At 39.1% G+C, this 16,938-nt stretch overlaps 2 protein-coding genes across 4 annotated transcripts; both read left to right on the forward strand.

Annotated features, from left to right (window-relative positions):
• The first annotated feature begins 1,122 nt into the window (after positions 1 to 1,122).
• Positions 1,123 to 8,927, forward strand: kcnk3b (potassium channel, subfamily K, member 3b). 2 transcript variants are annotated; one of them, XR_013970213.1, is made up of 3 exons: positions 1,123 to 1,472; positions 2,635 to 5,583; positions 5,747 to 8,927. XR_013970213.1 is itself a non-coding variant. In XM_080870214.1 (2 exons), exons 1-2 carry the CDS (start codon positions 1,190 to 1,192, stop codon positions 3,522 to 3,524), a joined length of 1,173 nt encoding a protein of 390 aa, XP_080726340.1. In that variant the 5' UTR covers positions 1,123 to 1,189; the 3' UTR covers positions 3,525 to 8,927. The 2 variants fall into 2 exon arrangements, 1 of the variants encoding a protein (XP_080726340.1); XM_080870214.1 differs by having other exon boundaries at positions 2,635 to 8,927.
• A 222-nt stretch (positions 8,928 to 9,149) lies between these two features.
• Positions 9,150 to 16,473, forward strand: marc1 (mitochondrial amidoxime reducing component 1). 2 transcript variants are annotated; one of them, XM_080870216.1, is made up of 7 exons: positions 9,150 to 9,533; positions 12,619 to 12,789; positions 13,104 to 13,266; positions 13,358 to 13,501; positions 13,783 to 13,844; positions 14,068 to 14,139; positions 15,336 to 16,473. In XM_080870216.1, the coding sequence occupies exons 1-7, from the start codon at positions 9,283 to 9,285 to the stop codon at positions 15,346 to 15,348; spliced, it is 876 nt and encodes a 291-aa protein (XP_080726342.1). In that variant the 5' UTR covers positions 9,150 to 9,282; the 3' UTR covers positions 15,349 to 16,473. The 2 variants fall into 2 exon arrangements, with proteins under 2 accessions (XP_080726342.1, XP_080726341.1); XM_080870215.1 differs by having other exon boundaries at positions 9,154 to 9,533; positions 15,275 to 16,466.
• The last annotated feature ends 465 nt before the right edge of the window (positions 16,474 to 16,938 follow it).

A 16,938-nucleotide genomic window follows, 5' to 3' on the forward strand; every position in this document is an offset into this window, starting at 1 on the left:
CATTCCAATTGATTTGAATGAAAAAATATTTATTTAAAAAACAAATTGGAGCAATACAGCACGAGGACTAAAAAGTCTCCATCAGGGTCTGACGCAATGATGATACAATCAGTGAAGATTAAATTCTGAAGAAAGCAGAAAAAGAAGAAAGAAGAAGAAAATAGGGGGAGAAGAAAAAAAACATCATATACAACAATGACCGATTATAGTCATCCAAATTATCTGAAACACAAGAAACAGAAAAATGGGGGGGCAGTTAAGTTGATATAAGCTACCTAAATTAATAAGATACAATAAAACACAAACACACAGCTTTAAGCAAGTGTAAATGTCAAGATTTCAAAAGGAGCACAATATATTAAAACGTATATAGGAGTTTTAGTAGCCTGTGAAGTTGCAACCCAGAATGTCTCTGGTGAAGAAGTTTTTCTAATCTGTCTCCACCTCTGATATGGATTGGTCCGACGTCCTTATAGTGAACCACCATTAGGTAAGTTAAGTTATAATAGGCGACTAGAAATCTTATGTCTGTCTTTGAACCTCTTCTTTACTCTCAAATAGTAATTCTAATTTTTTCCCCTGTGGATTTTTTTCTTATAATCTTAATTGATCTGAAGAATCCTGCAGCGCACCGTGAGGAGAATGCGCTTTTTTTTTAAAATATTTGCACAGAACGGTTATCGTCAGGTTGCTAGACAACTTGGGAACCAGAAGAGCCGGTCTGTTTAAATAGCCACTAGGTAAATATTTACGTGTACGATCACATGGATATCAAGTTTAGTTGTTTTTTTTCTTCTTCCATCTTTTTTTCGGCGCTACCGTTCTTCTTGGAAACTGGAGTAATGTGCTCGTTCTGGCCTCAACGACGGAGGCTGGCCGTGCTTTTGTATATTTAGTGCATAAACTCCTTGAAGATGAGCGCTTTTGCTTGGAGCTGCTACTCCAACAAGCCGCCTCTGACAGTCTGTGGGATTGCCCTGTGTTCCTTTCCTGCGCAATCTAAATATAAGTCGGTGACAAATAGTCCAAATACAGTAGCAACCCAACTGTGATGTGGGGGTGGTGCTGAGAGAACAGCTCCTTCTCCAAAGTCCCCCCTCTGTTGGATCCGGAGTCCGTCAGGAGAAGGTGGCAGAGAGCCTCAGCTCCCACCTGCGCTCGATTTTTCTCTCCCCCTCTCCTTATTATCATGAAGAGACAAAACGCCAGGACTCTCGCCCTCATCATGAGCATCCTCACCTACCTGGTGGTCGGAGCGGCCGTCTTCGAGACCCTGGAGTCGAAGCAGGAGAAAAGTCACAAGAGGAAGCTCGACGCCAGAAAGTACGAACTCATGCGCAAATATAACTTGACCAAAGAGAACTTCGAAGAGCTCGAGCATGTCGTTTTACAGCTCAATCCTCACAAAGCAGGGGTCCAGTGGAAATTTGCTGGGTCCTTTTACTTCGCCATCACTGTGATTACGACGATAGGTGAGCAACAGTTATTTAATCAATACATGTGATGTCTTATTGCATTTCATTGAGAGATGTTCAGCGCAGGGCCGGAGGAAACATTTTTAGAGGTAGTGGAGTCACCGGAGCCCCCCTTACGTTAGTTTGTGTGTCTCATTTAAAACAACAGATAAATAAAGAACACCTATGACTTCCCACAATTCCTGGGGTCTCTTCAAACTACTTAGACAAAGAAAATCCTGTCTGTAGCACTATAAAAAAAAAATTTAAAACATTTTTAAAGCTGAAGATTCTGTTTCCTAAAAGAGTGGAAAAATTAAACCTTCACTTGTTAGCACATTGTTGCTAGTTTGTATTTTAAATGAGGAGGTTGTACCTTGATAGTATGATTAAAAAACCTATTTTCTTCTCATGCCTTATACAGTTTATTTGGAAACATTTTGGAAATGGATCAGACTTGACATATCCTATAATAACCCCAAAATTTTCATGTGTTTGCTGTGCTCATCAACGCTGAATTTTACTTTAATATTCTTGAACAAATGAAGCTTTGCTTACAGGCTTTCATCCCTTCTGGGTAGGTAACATTATTCAAAAAAGCATCTTTTTGTGCAGCAGATCTTTATTCTTTCAGTTATATTTTCAGAGTGGCTGTAATTGGCTTACCAATCAGAAAAGTGATATTTATCTCAAATGTAATAGCTAAGACACACAGAGACATGGACACTGAATCGTTATTATGACTGTCTAAGTAAATCAGAATAATTGTATGCCATTGTGGCTTTCTTGGATGATTAAAGACAAAACAACACCAGGTGTAATTTAATTATTTATTATGGAATAAAAAGATCATTTAATGATGCCATATGAAGAAGAAAAGATATGGATATACTTCAGCATAAGTTATATTTATAAATATTGCAATGTCTATGCTGTCAACAATCTGCGAGTTATAAATAAAGTAGAAGTAAGTTCACTACATTAATGCCAAGCTGAATCGTTTCCCTGGGCTTTCCCTTTTTCTCTTAGTGGGAGTGTGTGTTGGTTTCCTGTGGAATTAAATCAAGCAGCTGCTGTTCTTAGGCATTTATATTAGGTGAGGCCGTCTCTTGCTATGACTCACCACGGCAAAAGAATAGAGGCAAAGATGTCTAAAGATATGCAATATTCCCTGTCTCAGGTTATGGCCACGCGGCGCCGAGCACCGACTCAGGGAAAGTGTTCTGCATGTTCTACGCCCTCCTAGGGATCCCGCTGACCCTGGTCATGTTCCAGAGTCTGGGCGAGAGGATCAACACGTTTGTCAGATACCTGCTGCACCAAGCCAAGAAGTGCCTGGGAATGCGTCACACCGAGGTCTCCATGGCAAACATGGTGACGGTGGGCTTCTTCTCCTGTATGAGCACCCTGTGCGTGGGGGCTGTGGCATTCTCTCACTCAGAGGGATGGAGCTTTTTAAATGCCTTCTACTACTGCTTCATTACACTCACCACTATTGGCTTTGGAGACTACGTGGCTCTGCAGAAGAATGAGGCCCTGCAGAATGACCCTAAATATGTGGCTTTCTGCTTTGTTTACATCCTCACGGGCCTGACGGTGATTGGAGCGTTCCTAAACCTGGTGGTGCTTCGCTTCCTGACCATGAACACTGAGGATGAACGCAGGGACGCCAAGGAGAAGGCATTGCTCTCTGTCAGTAAGCCCAGAGGAGAGGTGGCTCATCTGTTACCAGTCTCAATATCAGCTTCCTCCACACCTGTAGCAGATAACACCACAAAGGCTAAAGATTTAAAAGGTGTCTACACTGAAGTGCTTCAATTCCAGACTATTTGCTCCTGCTTATGGTACAGGAGCGAGGAGAAGGAGCAGGACTCCATACCCAACATGATCCCTCAGGAGATGACATTCTCCGATGCCTACTTGCAGCAGAACAATGACTGTGCTCACTACATGGAGCCTGGCTCAACAGGCTGCGTTTGCAGTCCACGTCAGTGCACGAGCATAAGCCCAATATCAGGCCTACACATTTTCTCTCCATTCAGGATGTTTAAGAGACGCAGCTCCGTGTAGCCTTTTCAGCACAACAGATTTCATTACAGCATAATTTGTCTATAACTGCCAAGTGGGCAGCAGATACTTGGCAGTCCTCAGCAAAGACATGACTGCAAGTCGATGTTTGTGGTGCTACAATCCCAGTAATCCAGAAGCATAACGTGCAAAAAGGGAAAAAAAGCACATAGAGTACTGTAAACACAAATATATATATTTGAGCAACATCACAGTGTTTTTAACTGAGGTGTTATTCGAGGGCATCCAGTATGCTTTGAGGAATCCTGTAGGTGTGTCGAAATTGATCTGGTTAGCTGCACATGAACAATACGTCTGCGCAGTGTGTAGGTAAGAGCAGAGGCTTCGGAGCGGTGGCACAGTGAAAGGGTGACATAAAAAAATGAATAAATGATTAAAACCTGTCAGTCAGCAGCTCTCAAAAGCTAAACTTTGTGTTTTTGGTAATAATCTCAGAGGTGCTGATTCAACTCAGGGGTTATTTCTTAATGTTGTAGCTGGTCAGTGTTTTCCTTTGATAGGCACGCATCATGATGATTTTCTGGACTTTTTCCACCATGGTGTTTGTGACTGGGCTCATATCAGTTGCCTTATGTCGCCCTGAAACAAATCGTGATTGTCAAAGCTTCAGAAACGCTGATACATACCAGAAATTTCATGTGACTCATGTGTAGCTGCCCCTGGTGTTATGAGACTTCTAGGGCTCTTTGCCCAAAGTACAGGTGCATCACAGACACTACTAAATTATGTAACGTGACAAGTGGGTAGGTTAAAAAATAAATCACATCTCAAGCGCAGTTAAAAAATCCATTTGAAAATAAGTGCGGTGATCACAAGTAGACACTTATCAGCACTGAGCGAAACGCTCTCAACTGGATTAGTTGTGTAACACTGAAATCACTATTTTAAAAATTACTTGTGGGAAGAAGCAAGAACTCCAACAGCCCCATCAAAAAGGAGCATTGCCAACTTTCTATATGTGCTTTATTCATGTCCCCGTGAACATTAAAATCAAAGCTCCTGTGTGTTTAGATCGAGACTTACACAGATAATTTTCCAAATACAGTAAACACCTGGTGACATTGCCAAGATACCCGCTAAGTGGCAGGAGTTTGTTAAAACGCTGATACCTTTTTACCCCCTAAAGCTCACTTATTAACAAGCATTCTGTTTCACTGACTTTTTTGTACAAACGAAAAAGTGTTAAATGTCAAGCTGTGAACAGCTTTTTAGTTCATGTGCCAAGCCAAGTAATCACCTCCCATTAAACCACAAGTTGTATTTTTTACACTGATTAAATAAAAGAATTGTTTTAATGTTTACATGTTTGAGCCACTGAGAAGCAATTTAGAATTAAGGGAATAGATCTAAGCCAAAAACCTAAGATCTAAGACAGATATGAAGCACACCTCTGGATCAAAAAGTAGAAGCAGGCTATTTGAGCAGCAGCTTGGAGTGGCAGGTGGCAGGGGGTACAGTGGATAATAAGCTGGTTGCCAATCACAGACAATTATGTCACAATGGGCTGAGCCTGGGTGATTGATGGAAAAGGAAAAATCCACCCTCAGCTAGTATTTCCTGTGTTTCTGAACCGAGTTTGGTGCTTAGTGGTGTATTTTTCTGTGGGCAACATGATGCGATGTCACACTCAGTTTATTTCCAGCAGCTTCAATAGATGATTAACTTCTTAAGCTATTTCATTTATTTAAGAAAAAAAAAGCACTAAAATCTTTTTTATTGATTTTTGGATGGATGCAGAAATTTATTGAAACATGCAAATGTAATATAGAAAACAGGGTAAAAACAGAGTCTCTCGCTCAGATTTTGCTAATGACCACATTGATTCTTTAAAACAGCCTGAACTCTCTAAAGCAGAATTCCTTCTCATTTCTTTATGTAGTCTTCAGGAATAGTTCTCCAGGCTTCTTGAGGAACATTCAAATTTCCTTTTGGGTTGTTGACTCCCTTTTGTTCTGTTCAGTGTCAAGATGATCCCACACTGCTTCAATAATGTTGGTGTCCGGGCTCTGGGGAGGCTGATCCTCAACTGATAGTGTTCCAGGTATGTTTTCGCTGCACTGGGATTGTGTTTGGGATCATTGTCATGCAGAAAAATTAAGCCGTTTCCAAGCAGACACTTTCTAGATGGTATTATATGGTGGATCAAAATCTGATGATCTCTAAGTGATGAAATCTTTGTTCATATTTCCATCAATTTTAACAAGATCCCCAACACCACTGGCTGAAATGTAGTACCAAACCATCAAAGAGTCTCCAACATCTTTCACAGATGGCTGTACGCACTCACAAGACCACGCCTTTCCTTGCTGCTTCCTTTCCTTAAGAATTACTTCTCGACAGTCTGGCATTTTTCATATATTCAACAAATGAAGTGGCAACTAATTATGTGTGTATTAAGTTATCTGCTATGTGTAGGTACAAGACTGGTTCATCCCTTGGGTTAGGTGCTGTTTTTGTTTGAATGATTCATATAGGTCAGTGTTAAGTGGCTTAACAAACAAAGAAAAACATTCCTCTGAAAATGGTTGAAGGACTGGACTGAAAAAGAGTGAAAAAGGACATAATAAGCCTGGAGAACTTAATCAAGACCATTAAGATTTCAAGAAAGTCCGGCTCCATGGAAGCAAATACAAGGAAATGAGGGGTGGCTCAAGACTTTTGCACATACTGTAGCTAAAATTAATATTTATTTATTATTTAAATTGTGGTAGATTAATTTTCTGTTCATCAGCTAATAGATTAAGTAATAAATTATTGTAAATTTATACAAAAACACAAAAGCTGTCAGATCCTACCTGTTCTCTCTGGATTTTTGTAACATGTGTAAACTCTCCACCTGAGGCACAAACACATGAGTCATGATTTTATTCAGTGTTGCTCTGGAAACAAAGTGAACGTCACAAATTCTTGAGGATTTGGCTGTTTTGTTTTTTTCTTTAAACTTTTTTTTTTTTTGGCTTAAGAGGGAAATCCTGAACGCTATTTTATGCACGTCTGGGTCTGATCTGATCTGTGTTACTGGAACTGACCTTTTGTGGTGGATGGAAATAAATCAGTGCTGTCCACACATGATAAAGGAAGGAAAACAATGAATGTGACTTTTTGCCTCATAAAATAGCAGTCAGTTGTACATTTCGTGCAAGTACTGCATTAGTTTAAAGTAGTAGATCACGTTGCGTATAAAGCGCCTTGAGTCTATATAAATAACACTGAATTGAACTGAATTGAAAGTTGCAATGGCACAAAGGTTTCTCTTCTTCTTGCTGTTTTCCATGATGACAAAGGCTTAAATAGTACTTGAACAATCAAAGAGCACTTGAATTTTTTTATACATACCCTGCCAAGGATTGTATGTATAGTTGAGACTATTCATTTGTCCGACAATACCCTCTGATCATAAAACAGTACACAATACTGTACTGTTTTGTGCTATCATAGGGGAAAAAAAGAAAAAAACATCCATAGAAATACCGAAAATTTGAATATTTTATCCAATAAATGAATAATATTGAGTTTTAACTGTTGTTTTCCTGCTCACAAAATCACCATCTACAGGCCATATAAGCTGTAATCATGTGACTTACGATCTCCATGCTGCTTATCAACATGTGCTGTGTGAAAGAAAAAAAAAAAGCCTGCTGAATGTATAGAAATGACTGTTTGGTCCAGATGGTTTCCCCCTGGGAATTCTGACTTCAGTCCAGTTCTGGACAACCTACAGCAGGTTAGTCACGAGCAAAAGTTTGGCAATGCATCATTATGTCATAGAAACACGTCACTTTGATGCTGCACTTTCAGTTTAGGGGAAGGTGCTGATGTTTGAGCTTTAAATATGCTACCAGAACACAACTCATTTTTTCTTTTTTTCATTTTAATAAAAAACTGATTTGGCTATTATAGACCAATGAGAGAAAGTCTTACTGTTTCCTTGGCAATATGTGTCACTGATATCTGAAGTCTTAAATCACCATTTTCATTAAAGGAATACAGTTTCAAAAATGTAATAATTTGCAATTGTGCAATAAAATAAAGGTATGTGTAAAAGTTGGGGGTTTTGGACTATCTTGTTTAAGGTCAAATATTGTTTTTATATATTATAAATATATAGTATTCTTCAGGAGTGTTGATTCGTCACTCTTTTTTAAAAATATTTCCAAGGATCTGGACTTTCTTGTACGTTTGGTCTTGAGGAACAGTCATCTAGTCTTTCTGAAGGTCTTTCAAAGTTTTGGCTGCTTTTTCACTTTCCAGTCCAGTCCTTGTACCTGACATATCTCAGCAAACTTTTGGTTCTGCTCACTGAAACCTCATCAGCAATGGTCTCAGGTGCCAACAGGTCTTATGGGGTGATGAATCCAAATTTGATATTTTTTTCCCAAGTGGATACAGAGGAGATCAGTTGGTGACATCATCTGGCCACTATCTCATAATAGTTTCAAATTTAAGTGTGAAAATGACCCCAAACAGGATGTCAGTGCAGTGAAGGTATACCTGGATATTATTGAAGTGGAGCTTTGCCTGTCCTTCAAGAAGCCTGGAGAACGATTCCTGATGTCTACTTAAAGAAAGCTTGTCCAATAGAGTTCAGAAGAATAAGAATACTATACTGTATTTCCACATGTGTTTGCATCTTTTAACAAACTACATCTATTTCCCATTTTTCTGAAAAAACAAGAAAAAAAGAAAGAAATGAGAGGTGGCTCAAGACATTTGCGCAGTTCCATATTATGATATCAACTCTGTGAAAAGCTGAAAACTTTCTTCTGTTTTTCGTGAACCCTCAGATTTATTTTGAGCCTGTTGTTATATTTTTGTGTTGAAAACCACTGGTCTGAGTGATTTTAAGTGAAAGCGGCGCTCTAATTTTCCAAAATAAAGCATCATTAAAGTGGATTAGAGGCCCAGTAACAGGAAGCAGGCTCATTTTAGGCTTTATAAAAATAAAGATTTCTTTATGCACCTAGAATGAAATTGATACATCAAAGTGTGCTCAGGGCAATTAGGACCGCATCTCGTTATCAAGATTTGCCTGCCATTGCAACATCAAACCATCTTGCAAAGCCTGGCTTGGTGCCTGTGAATCTGCCCTCAGCCATCAGACATGAAGCACAAAAAAGCAACAGAAGGACTATCCATCCGACAAATCCCTGTATTGACCCCCCACGGCTGAAGCATCTGCTGTTTTCTACTTTGGCTATAGACCTGAGTATCTATGTCAAAGACAAAAATAGTTTCACTGAGAAGGTCAGCTATGACCTTACATCACTTGGTTTCTTCTCTGTTTCTGGGGAAAAAAATCTGAGCAGGTTAAAACTGAAGGTTTGCCTCTCATTGTTGCTGCCAATTAAACAGATGGACTAAAGTGTCCTTGGTGTTTATGTGATTTCAAACAAAATTTTATCTTCTACATTTTCCAACACAAGATTGATTTGACAGATTGGAGATAATTAATTACTCACTGGCATCTTAAAGTTACAGGTTATGGAGAAAGAAAGAAATGTGATGCATGATGTTTGAAAAATTTCAGAGGTGAGAGAGCTTTGAGATCATTAGTGGTGAAGCAAAATAAACAAGAAGTCCTTGTTGCTCAGTCACTCACAGCAGCTGAAGTGCATCACGTTAATAAAACGGTCTCCCTGCAGCGTGCTGCTGCTGACCCAGGGTCTCTGAACGTCGCACGCAGAGGCCGCTGTCACTTTAACAAAAGTTCAGAGTCCGAAAAATTCTTCGAGGCTTCAAAATGGATCTGAGGAAGCTGGCTGCGGACGCAGTGTCCCAGAATAAGAAAGCCGCTCTTCTGATCGGCGGAGCCGGATTTGCAATTCTGGGACTCGGTCTTGGATATAAATACCTGCGAAAGCCAGAAAAAGCTGTTCGTGTGGGCGTAGTGTCGCAGCTCCTCATTCACCCTCTCAAGTCTGGCAAAGCGGTGCCTTTGGCGCTTGCAGAGTGCCAGAAAATGGGGCTGAAGTTCGGAGAGCTGCAGGATCGGTGAGTATTGCAATAAATAAATAAATAAATAAAATTTATTTATTGTTAATTAGTTCCACCGTTTAATTAAATAAAATATATTTACCGCTGTAACCATTCTTCGTTACCTCGCCATTAAATCTTACTGCAGGGCAGCGACGTCTCCTACTTGTCTTCTTATGGAGACATGAGGTCTTTCAATTCATGAAATCACAACAAGTCAGTGAATTTTCAACCACTTTGTTTAAAAAAAAAAAAAAAAATCTGTAGGAACTTTCTGATATTCCCATGGACCCTCCCCTAAAAAATCCTGGAGACACCCCTGCACGGAAGCCCCCAGATTATTTTTCAGTTAATGTTTTATGAACAATTGACGAATAATAAAGTTTATATAGGGAATAAGTTTTTGTGTAAAAAAAAACAAAACAAAAAACAAAACGGCATTTAAATTAACAAAAGCATAGTACAAAACGTTTATATAGTTAATGATAAGCTACTGTGTAAATATTAATTAATTAATTATGTTTTATTTTGGTTTGTGTGTGGGTGTGTTTGTGTCAACATGGATATCAAACCAGATTCTAACAGAGCATTTTTTACTCGGGTAAAGAATATGGGAGACAATTAAACAAAATCACACTGCCATGGTTAAAACATTTCACACATTACCGTACTTCTTACCTCTGTTCCTTATGGTTTTAAGTGTACCATAAATAACCATCATGCCTATGCAGTTTTACTGTTTCAACAGCAAGTCCATGTCTCTGTGGGAACCTGGAATACAGACGTTTGTCTAATCCAGTGGTTCCCAAACTTTTTTTTTTTTTTTTTTTTGCTGGGCCCCCCTTTGTTTTATAAGAAAAAATGTTCGCGCCCCCCCTCCCGCGTGCGCGCGCGCACACACACACACACACACACACATCCTCTAACCACACACACCCATATTTTGCTCCATTGCGGTTTATTTCACACCTCAAACATTTAGTAAACAATTAAGCAAATACAAGTAATCTGCAATAAATTACAGGTAGTAATAAAATAAACTACTAACTCTTTTACGCTGCGTCCGCACCTACACGGGTATTTTTGAACACGCAGCTGTTTCGTCCACACGTAAACGGCGTTTCGAATCACCGAAAACGGAGATTTTTTTTAAAAACTCCTTTTTTGCCTTTACCTGTGGACGAGGAATACAGAGTTCGTCATGCAACGTCAAAGGTATGCGCCTTTTTTCACGTCACGCTGTGCGCCACGTTATTGTTTACATGAGATGAATTGCAGAATGGCAGATAGTCAGATTAACAGTATTTTGTCTCTATCTGCAGGTTTTACATGCAGTTACTGTTCCTCCATTTACAAAGGCAGAGGCATCACGGTGTCATTATTTTACATGTAGTTGTTTTTTTTCCCTGTGTAATAATATTCAACATTGCTATCAATACATTTTTCAAAAAATGCCTCTCTGTGCAAAATGGGCTTAAAAACATAAACAGCTGTGGGATACTGTTTGTCCGTGATTTGAACCCAGGGGACAAATCGTGGCAGGATCAGCCTGATGTTATTTGTATCCCACTGTAACTTTACTGTATAAAGTATAGTATAGTATGTACATCTCCAAATTGTCAGGAGTAGTTAGTCATTACAAGAAGTGTTTGTGAACTAAAAATCACGAATGTGGGATACTGTTTGTCTCTGCAGGGGAGACCTACCTTGGCACTTGTGCAGATGAAGCCAAAGGGAAGATATGCTTCACCATATTTTCTAGTCTTTGGCTTAGAATGAAGTTGGTTTGGAAACACATTCAGCGATGCTTCATCTCCTGCTTTGCGTTTCTGTAGACACCTGTGCTAGCAGTGTCCAAGCATTTAGTTGTCTCCCCCCCCCCCCCCCCCCCCCCTTAAAACGGCTTCAGTGTACAAAAAGCCAATAAATATAAATGATTATTAGTCATAATATCAGAGTTCAAGGGGGACCCTTGCATCATCACAAAAGGTGCCTATGCTGCCGCCACACTTGTCCAGATTCCTGCAGAGACAGGCAGGAAGGGTTGGTGCTGTCACCCCGCAGCAAGAAGGTTCCTGGTTAAATTCCCAACTGGGATCTTTCTACATGAGTTTACTGCAGGTTTTCCAGCTTCCTGTCACAGAGAAAAGACGTGCATTTGAGGTTAACTGGTGTTTCAAAATTGGTCACGGATATGGGATGTATAAATATTTTAAGTAAGTGTGGGATAAAACTTTCACTTGTACAAAGGTCCTACGTGAAGGCAAATACATCAGATTTGCACCTGCAAAGTAAAAAGTAAATATATTTAGTCTGAGCTAACCAAGATTAAAGTGAGATAAAAACGCAGATAAAAGGGGACGGTCATAAGATTATAAAAGCGCCTGAGCTAAGTACAGAGAACACATGTACGAGTCCCACACACACAAGGTTTCCCAGCACTGCTTCTTCAAATGCACAAACTAGTTTTCAAAAAGCAAATGTTTTTGTACCCCAAGTGTTGTTTAATGTTGAATTAATACTGATAAATATAAATGGTGGGTAAGAGGATTTTTTTTTTTTTTTAATGTAACAGTGAGGACAGTGTTTAACAGTTGTAATGATTATACATGGTTATATAATATCTATTATATTTATAATATAATAAATATTTTTAACTTCAAAAAATGCTCTCCCTCCTCGCTGACACATTAAGGATGTCATGCTATTTATACATTCAAAACAGAGCTGTAGTTCAAAATTTGGGTATAGATATTTATTATAAGGGAACTTTTATTATGAAAGGATATCCTATTTTCTAACTCTTTAAATACATGTGTTGACAGTGCTACCTTGCATGAGCCTTTCTGGATGACACCCAGAAAAATTTTCAACCAGGGGATATTAATAAATTATGACGTAAATCTGGGATTTCTGTATGACTCAGTTTTGCCATGGCAACCTGTGATGTCATTGATTCCCATCTTGTTATCCGTTTTTCGCTATTCCTTTAATATTGTCTTGAGTTTGTGTGGGTTTCTTGCCAGATGATGGAATTAAATTGGGATGCCAAATAATGCAGATGGGTGAGGGAAATCCAGCTTTCTATTTGTTTTGTTTGCAGACACTGGATGGTGGTGACAGAGGACGGTCACATGGTGACAGGCAGACAGGAGCCACGTCTGGTTTTGGTGTCTCTGACCTGTGAGGGAGGACAGGTTTGCTTAAACGGCCCAAACATGGAGGAACTCAAGTTCCCCATCAAACAGCCCGACAACCCCGTCCTCGACTGCAGGTGCTACGTCTGCTTTTAATTTATACTGCTCGGTCTTCTTTTGGTGGATAATTCAGTTTCTTACTGTATCTTATATAGTAAAGTTATGAAGTGAATGCATTTTGAATGTAAAGTTTAGTTTGACGTGGATGCAAACTGAACCTGGACCAGTCAGTGAATTAATACAGTCATAAAGTGATAATTCTGCCTTTCAGAGTCTGAATCTTTTGATAAATTGACCAAATAATCAGTGGCGTTTTTTCTAACCTCTAGTTTGAGATTTACATAAATGCTTCTTCTGTGTTTTTGTGTTTATTTACTTTTTTGTCCTGTAGAGTGTTTGGCGTTGACATTCAGGGCCGGGATTGTGGTGACAAAGTGTCTCACTGGCTTACTCATTACCTTAAGGCAGAGAAAACCTATCGCCTGGTGCACTTTGAACCTTGCATGAGGCCTAGAAAACCAGCTGAGAAAGAGGCTGTTTACCAACAATTTGAGGTACTACATGCTTTGTAGTTTATTTTAATGCTTAAATTTGATGCATCTTTCAAGCCAAAATGCCCTGATCCTGTTGTGATGTGTTATCCAGGAGGTGGCCTACCCAGATTTTGGACCTGTGATGCTGCTGTCAGAGGCTTCTGTTAAGGATCTCAGCAGCAAGTTAGAGAAGGGAGTCACGGTTGAGCGCTTCCGCCCCAACATTGTGATAAGTGACTGTAAACCATTCGATGAGGTGCGTTGTTCAGCCTTTGCCTAAAAAACTAATGCTCGTACCTCCTGATATTCTTGTCTACAAAGAAAAGCAAAAACTAGTTTAGAGCCAGTTAAGGTCTTAAAAATATTAGCTCTCATGTCTGTCTGCACTACTGGTGATTAGCTTTTGTTTTATTTTTCCTGGCTGAAAAGACGATCATTTGGCCCTTTTACTTGTGACTAATAACTCACCCTTTTCGGTGTGAACAGCGTGGACTAAATTTGTCTCCAACTCCAAAACCAACTGCTTTGCTTTTTCAGGATTCGTGGGAAGAGCTCCAGATTGGCAGTGTGCGACTGCAGCGTGTAATGGCATGTGGAAGGTAACACTGTGGATGCTACGCGCACATTTTAATCACACACAGAATCAGTGCATTTATCAACAAGAGCAAATCCAAAGAGTCATTGCTGGTCTGTGCAGTTTGATTTTTAGAAATAAGCAATTGTCAGGCAAAGTGAATGTGTGTGTTTTTAAGTTAAAAATGATTTAGGGGTTAAATGGATGCAAACGTACCTGTAAGTTTGTTTTGCTTTGTTTTTTACCAGGTGTCTTTTCACCACAGTCGATCCAGAGACTGGTGTAATCAGCAGAAAAGAGCCTCTGGAAACACTGAAAAAGTAACATTTTACCTCAATATTATTATTATTATTATTATTATTATTAGGAAAGGGTTTTTTAAAAAATATTTTTGAATGTTTTTTTTTGAGTAATGTTGTATTTCTATGTACAAACAGTGGCCACTTTGTTAGGTACACCTGTTCTTCTGCTCGTTAACGCAACTCTCTGATCAGCCAGTTGCATGACATTTAGGCATGTAGACATGACCAAGATAGCCTGCTGACATTCAAACTGGGCTTCACAGTTCAGTTCAATTTTATTTATTGAGTGCCAAATCACAATAATAGTCAAGGCACTATTGTAAGGTAAAGACCCTACAATAATACAAAGAAAAGAGAAAACCCAACAATCATATGAGCAAGTGGTTTAGCGACAGTCGGGGGAAAAAATCTCCCTTTTAACAGGAAGAAGCCTCCAGCAGAATCAGGCTCAGGGAGGGGCGGGCATCCGGGAAGAAAGGGGACTTTGAATGTGGCAAAGTTTTTAGTACCAAACAGGCTAAACTGAGTATTTCGGAAACTGTTGATCTACTGAGTAGGGTTTAGAGTATGGTCCAAAACAAAGAAAGCATCAGGTGACAAAAGAAAAGCCTTGGTGATACCAGAGGTCAGAGGAAGGGGGAGAAAGGAAGGCAGCAGTAGCCACAATACTCACTCGTTGCAACCAAGGTATGCAGAAGAGCATCTCTGAACGCACACACGTCAAACCATGAAGCAGATGGCCTACAGCAGGCACACCAGGTGCCAGTCCTGTCAGCCAAAAATAGAAAACTGAGGCTACAATTCCCATGGCCTCACCAAAATTAGACAAAAAGACTGGAAAGACTTCTGGTCTGATGAGCCCTGATTTCTGCTGTGATGTTCATATTATAGGGTCAGAAATTGATGTCAAAATCTGCAGAAAATGTGTGTTGCCATCATGTCAATATGGATCAAAATCTCAGAGAAATGTTGTTGAATCTCTGCGGCAAAAAATTACGTTGGTTTTGAAAGGACAATTATCTCCAATCTGGCACTAGCAAGGTGTACCTAATAATAAAGTTGCCAGTGAGTCTGTTTTAACCTCACAGTGGGCTTTTTTTTTTTTTTTTTTTTTTTTCTGTCTGTCACATCTAAAATGTCTCTGAACTCCCAGCTATCGCCTGTGCAAACCATCTGAGAAGCACATCTATAAAACTTCTCCACTGTTTGGACAGCTGCACAACGTGAAGAAGACGGGCATCTTTCAGGTTGGCGATGTGGTTTACAAGATCACCCGCTGATAGAAGGCGTCAGGAGAGAGGGGCCAAACCTGAAGTCAAAACACTCAGAAGTCACAAGTCGTCTTTGATATCAGACTGAAGAAAGCACTTAAATTCATGTAGTGTAAGCAAATAGGAGACTAGAAATGGACAGAAATTAACTGCTTTGAAATAACATTTTAAAAAGTAGCACAGCATTAGTATTAATCATTCAGTTTGCCACCCCGGCCTTTTTTTTTTTTTTCCTTTTTCTGTTTTTTTTGGTCTCAATTTTTGATGATTTGACCGCCTCTTAATCAGCTAATAGAACCTGATTTGAAAATATTGCTAACATCTGCTCAATATTCCAGCTGGTTATTAAAACCTGAAATTACATGCTGCTATTGAAGAAATAAATAAAATTGCCTTAAGTCTTTGTACTAAAGTGCTTCCTGGAATGAACACGGCAGAGACGTACTGCTGGGTTTGATCACTTCTAGTGTTAAACTTTGCAAAACTATTTGTAAATCATCCATCTCACTGCTCATAATTACTTTTTAATGGCATATTTTGAAAGGAGCATCCTTTTTTACACTCTACATCCCCCGTTTTTCACTGTCGTGTCTTCTTATTTTGTGTTTTAAAAAGGGCAAGCTTAATTGCGCATGTATATTTATTAGATACTAAAAGTTCTTAGTGTGATTCCTAGAAAATGGCGAGGCTGCTTTTGTATACTTTTACATGATCTAAACATTTAAAGATGATAATCACTACTTTAAAAATTAGAAAATAAAAGAAATCTTTTCTGTATCATCTCTCTGGGTAAATATTTAGTTATGGACTCAAAACTTTTATTTAAAAATAACTCAATTTTAATGTCATTAGTGGCAGTGATGTAAAATGTAGACCTTTCCTATAAACAAGAGCTGGGCACATCAGTCCAAATCCAATCAAGCAATAGTATCGATACCAATGCTGGTGGTTTTGGATTGATACTAGCACGATAGGATCGATACTTTTTCTATCCTGTAAGTTTGGTATGTAGCCCACTGTGTTGTGGTAATTGGGGGTTTGTTTTTTTGCCGGTATGGGGTTATGAAAAAGTTGTGGAAAAGAAATTTGAAAAGTAAAACTGCCAGTGATTTAGTGGTCATTAAAATGTGTTCAGAATTTGCAAATTGCTGATTCATCTCATGACACACTACTATCCTACATAAGCCAGCTTCATAGGTTAACAGTATTGGTAATGAAAAATTGGCGCTCTATTTACTTGGTATCAGATCCATACCAAAATTTGCACAGCAGATTTTTGCAATGTTTTTGTTTAAACTACTATAACTATTAAATTATTTACACAATTTAAAAAAACAAAAACAAAACAAACTCAGTCGACCAGTTCAGATGTCTCCTTTACATGATATAAAATTGCTGAGTAACTACCAACCGAAGAAGCATGTTTCATACATGAGAGGATAATTGCTATGAAGCCAAGATTACCCATCAAACAATGCATGAAAGACAAACCCACCAAGTGAGGGCTAAAAAATTTTGAACACCATAGACTTCAAACTGTACACGG

The sequence above is a fragment of the Rhamphochromis sp. 'chilingali' genome, assembly GCF_963969265.1.
Source record: "Rhamphochromis sp. 'chilingali' genome assembly, chromosome: 21".
Lineage (NCBI taxonomy): Eukaryota > Metazoa > Chordata > Actinopteri > Cichliformes > Cichlidae > Rhamphochromis > Rhamphochromis sp. 'chilingali'.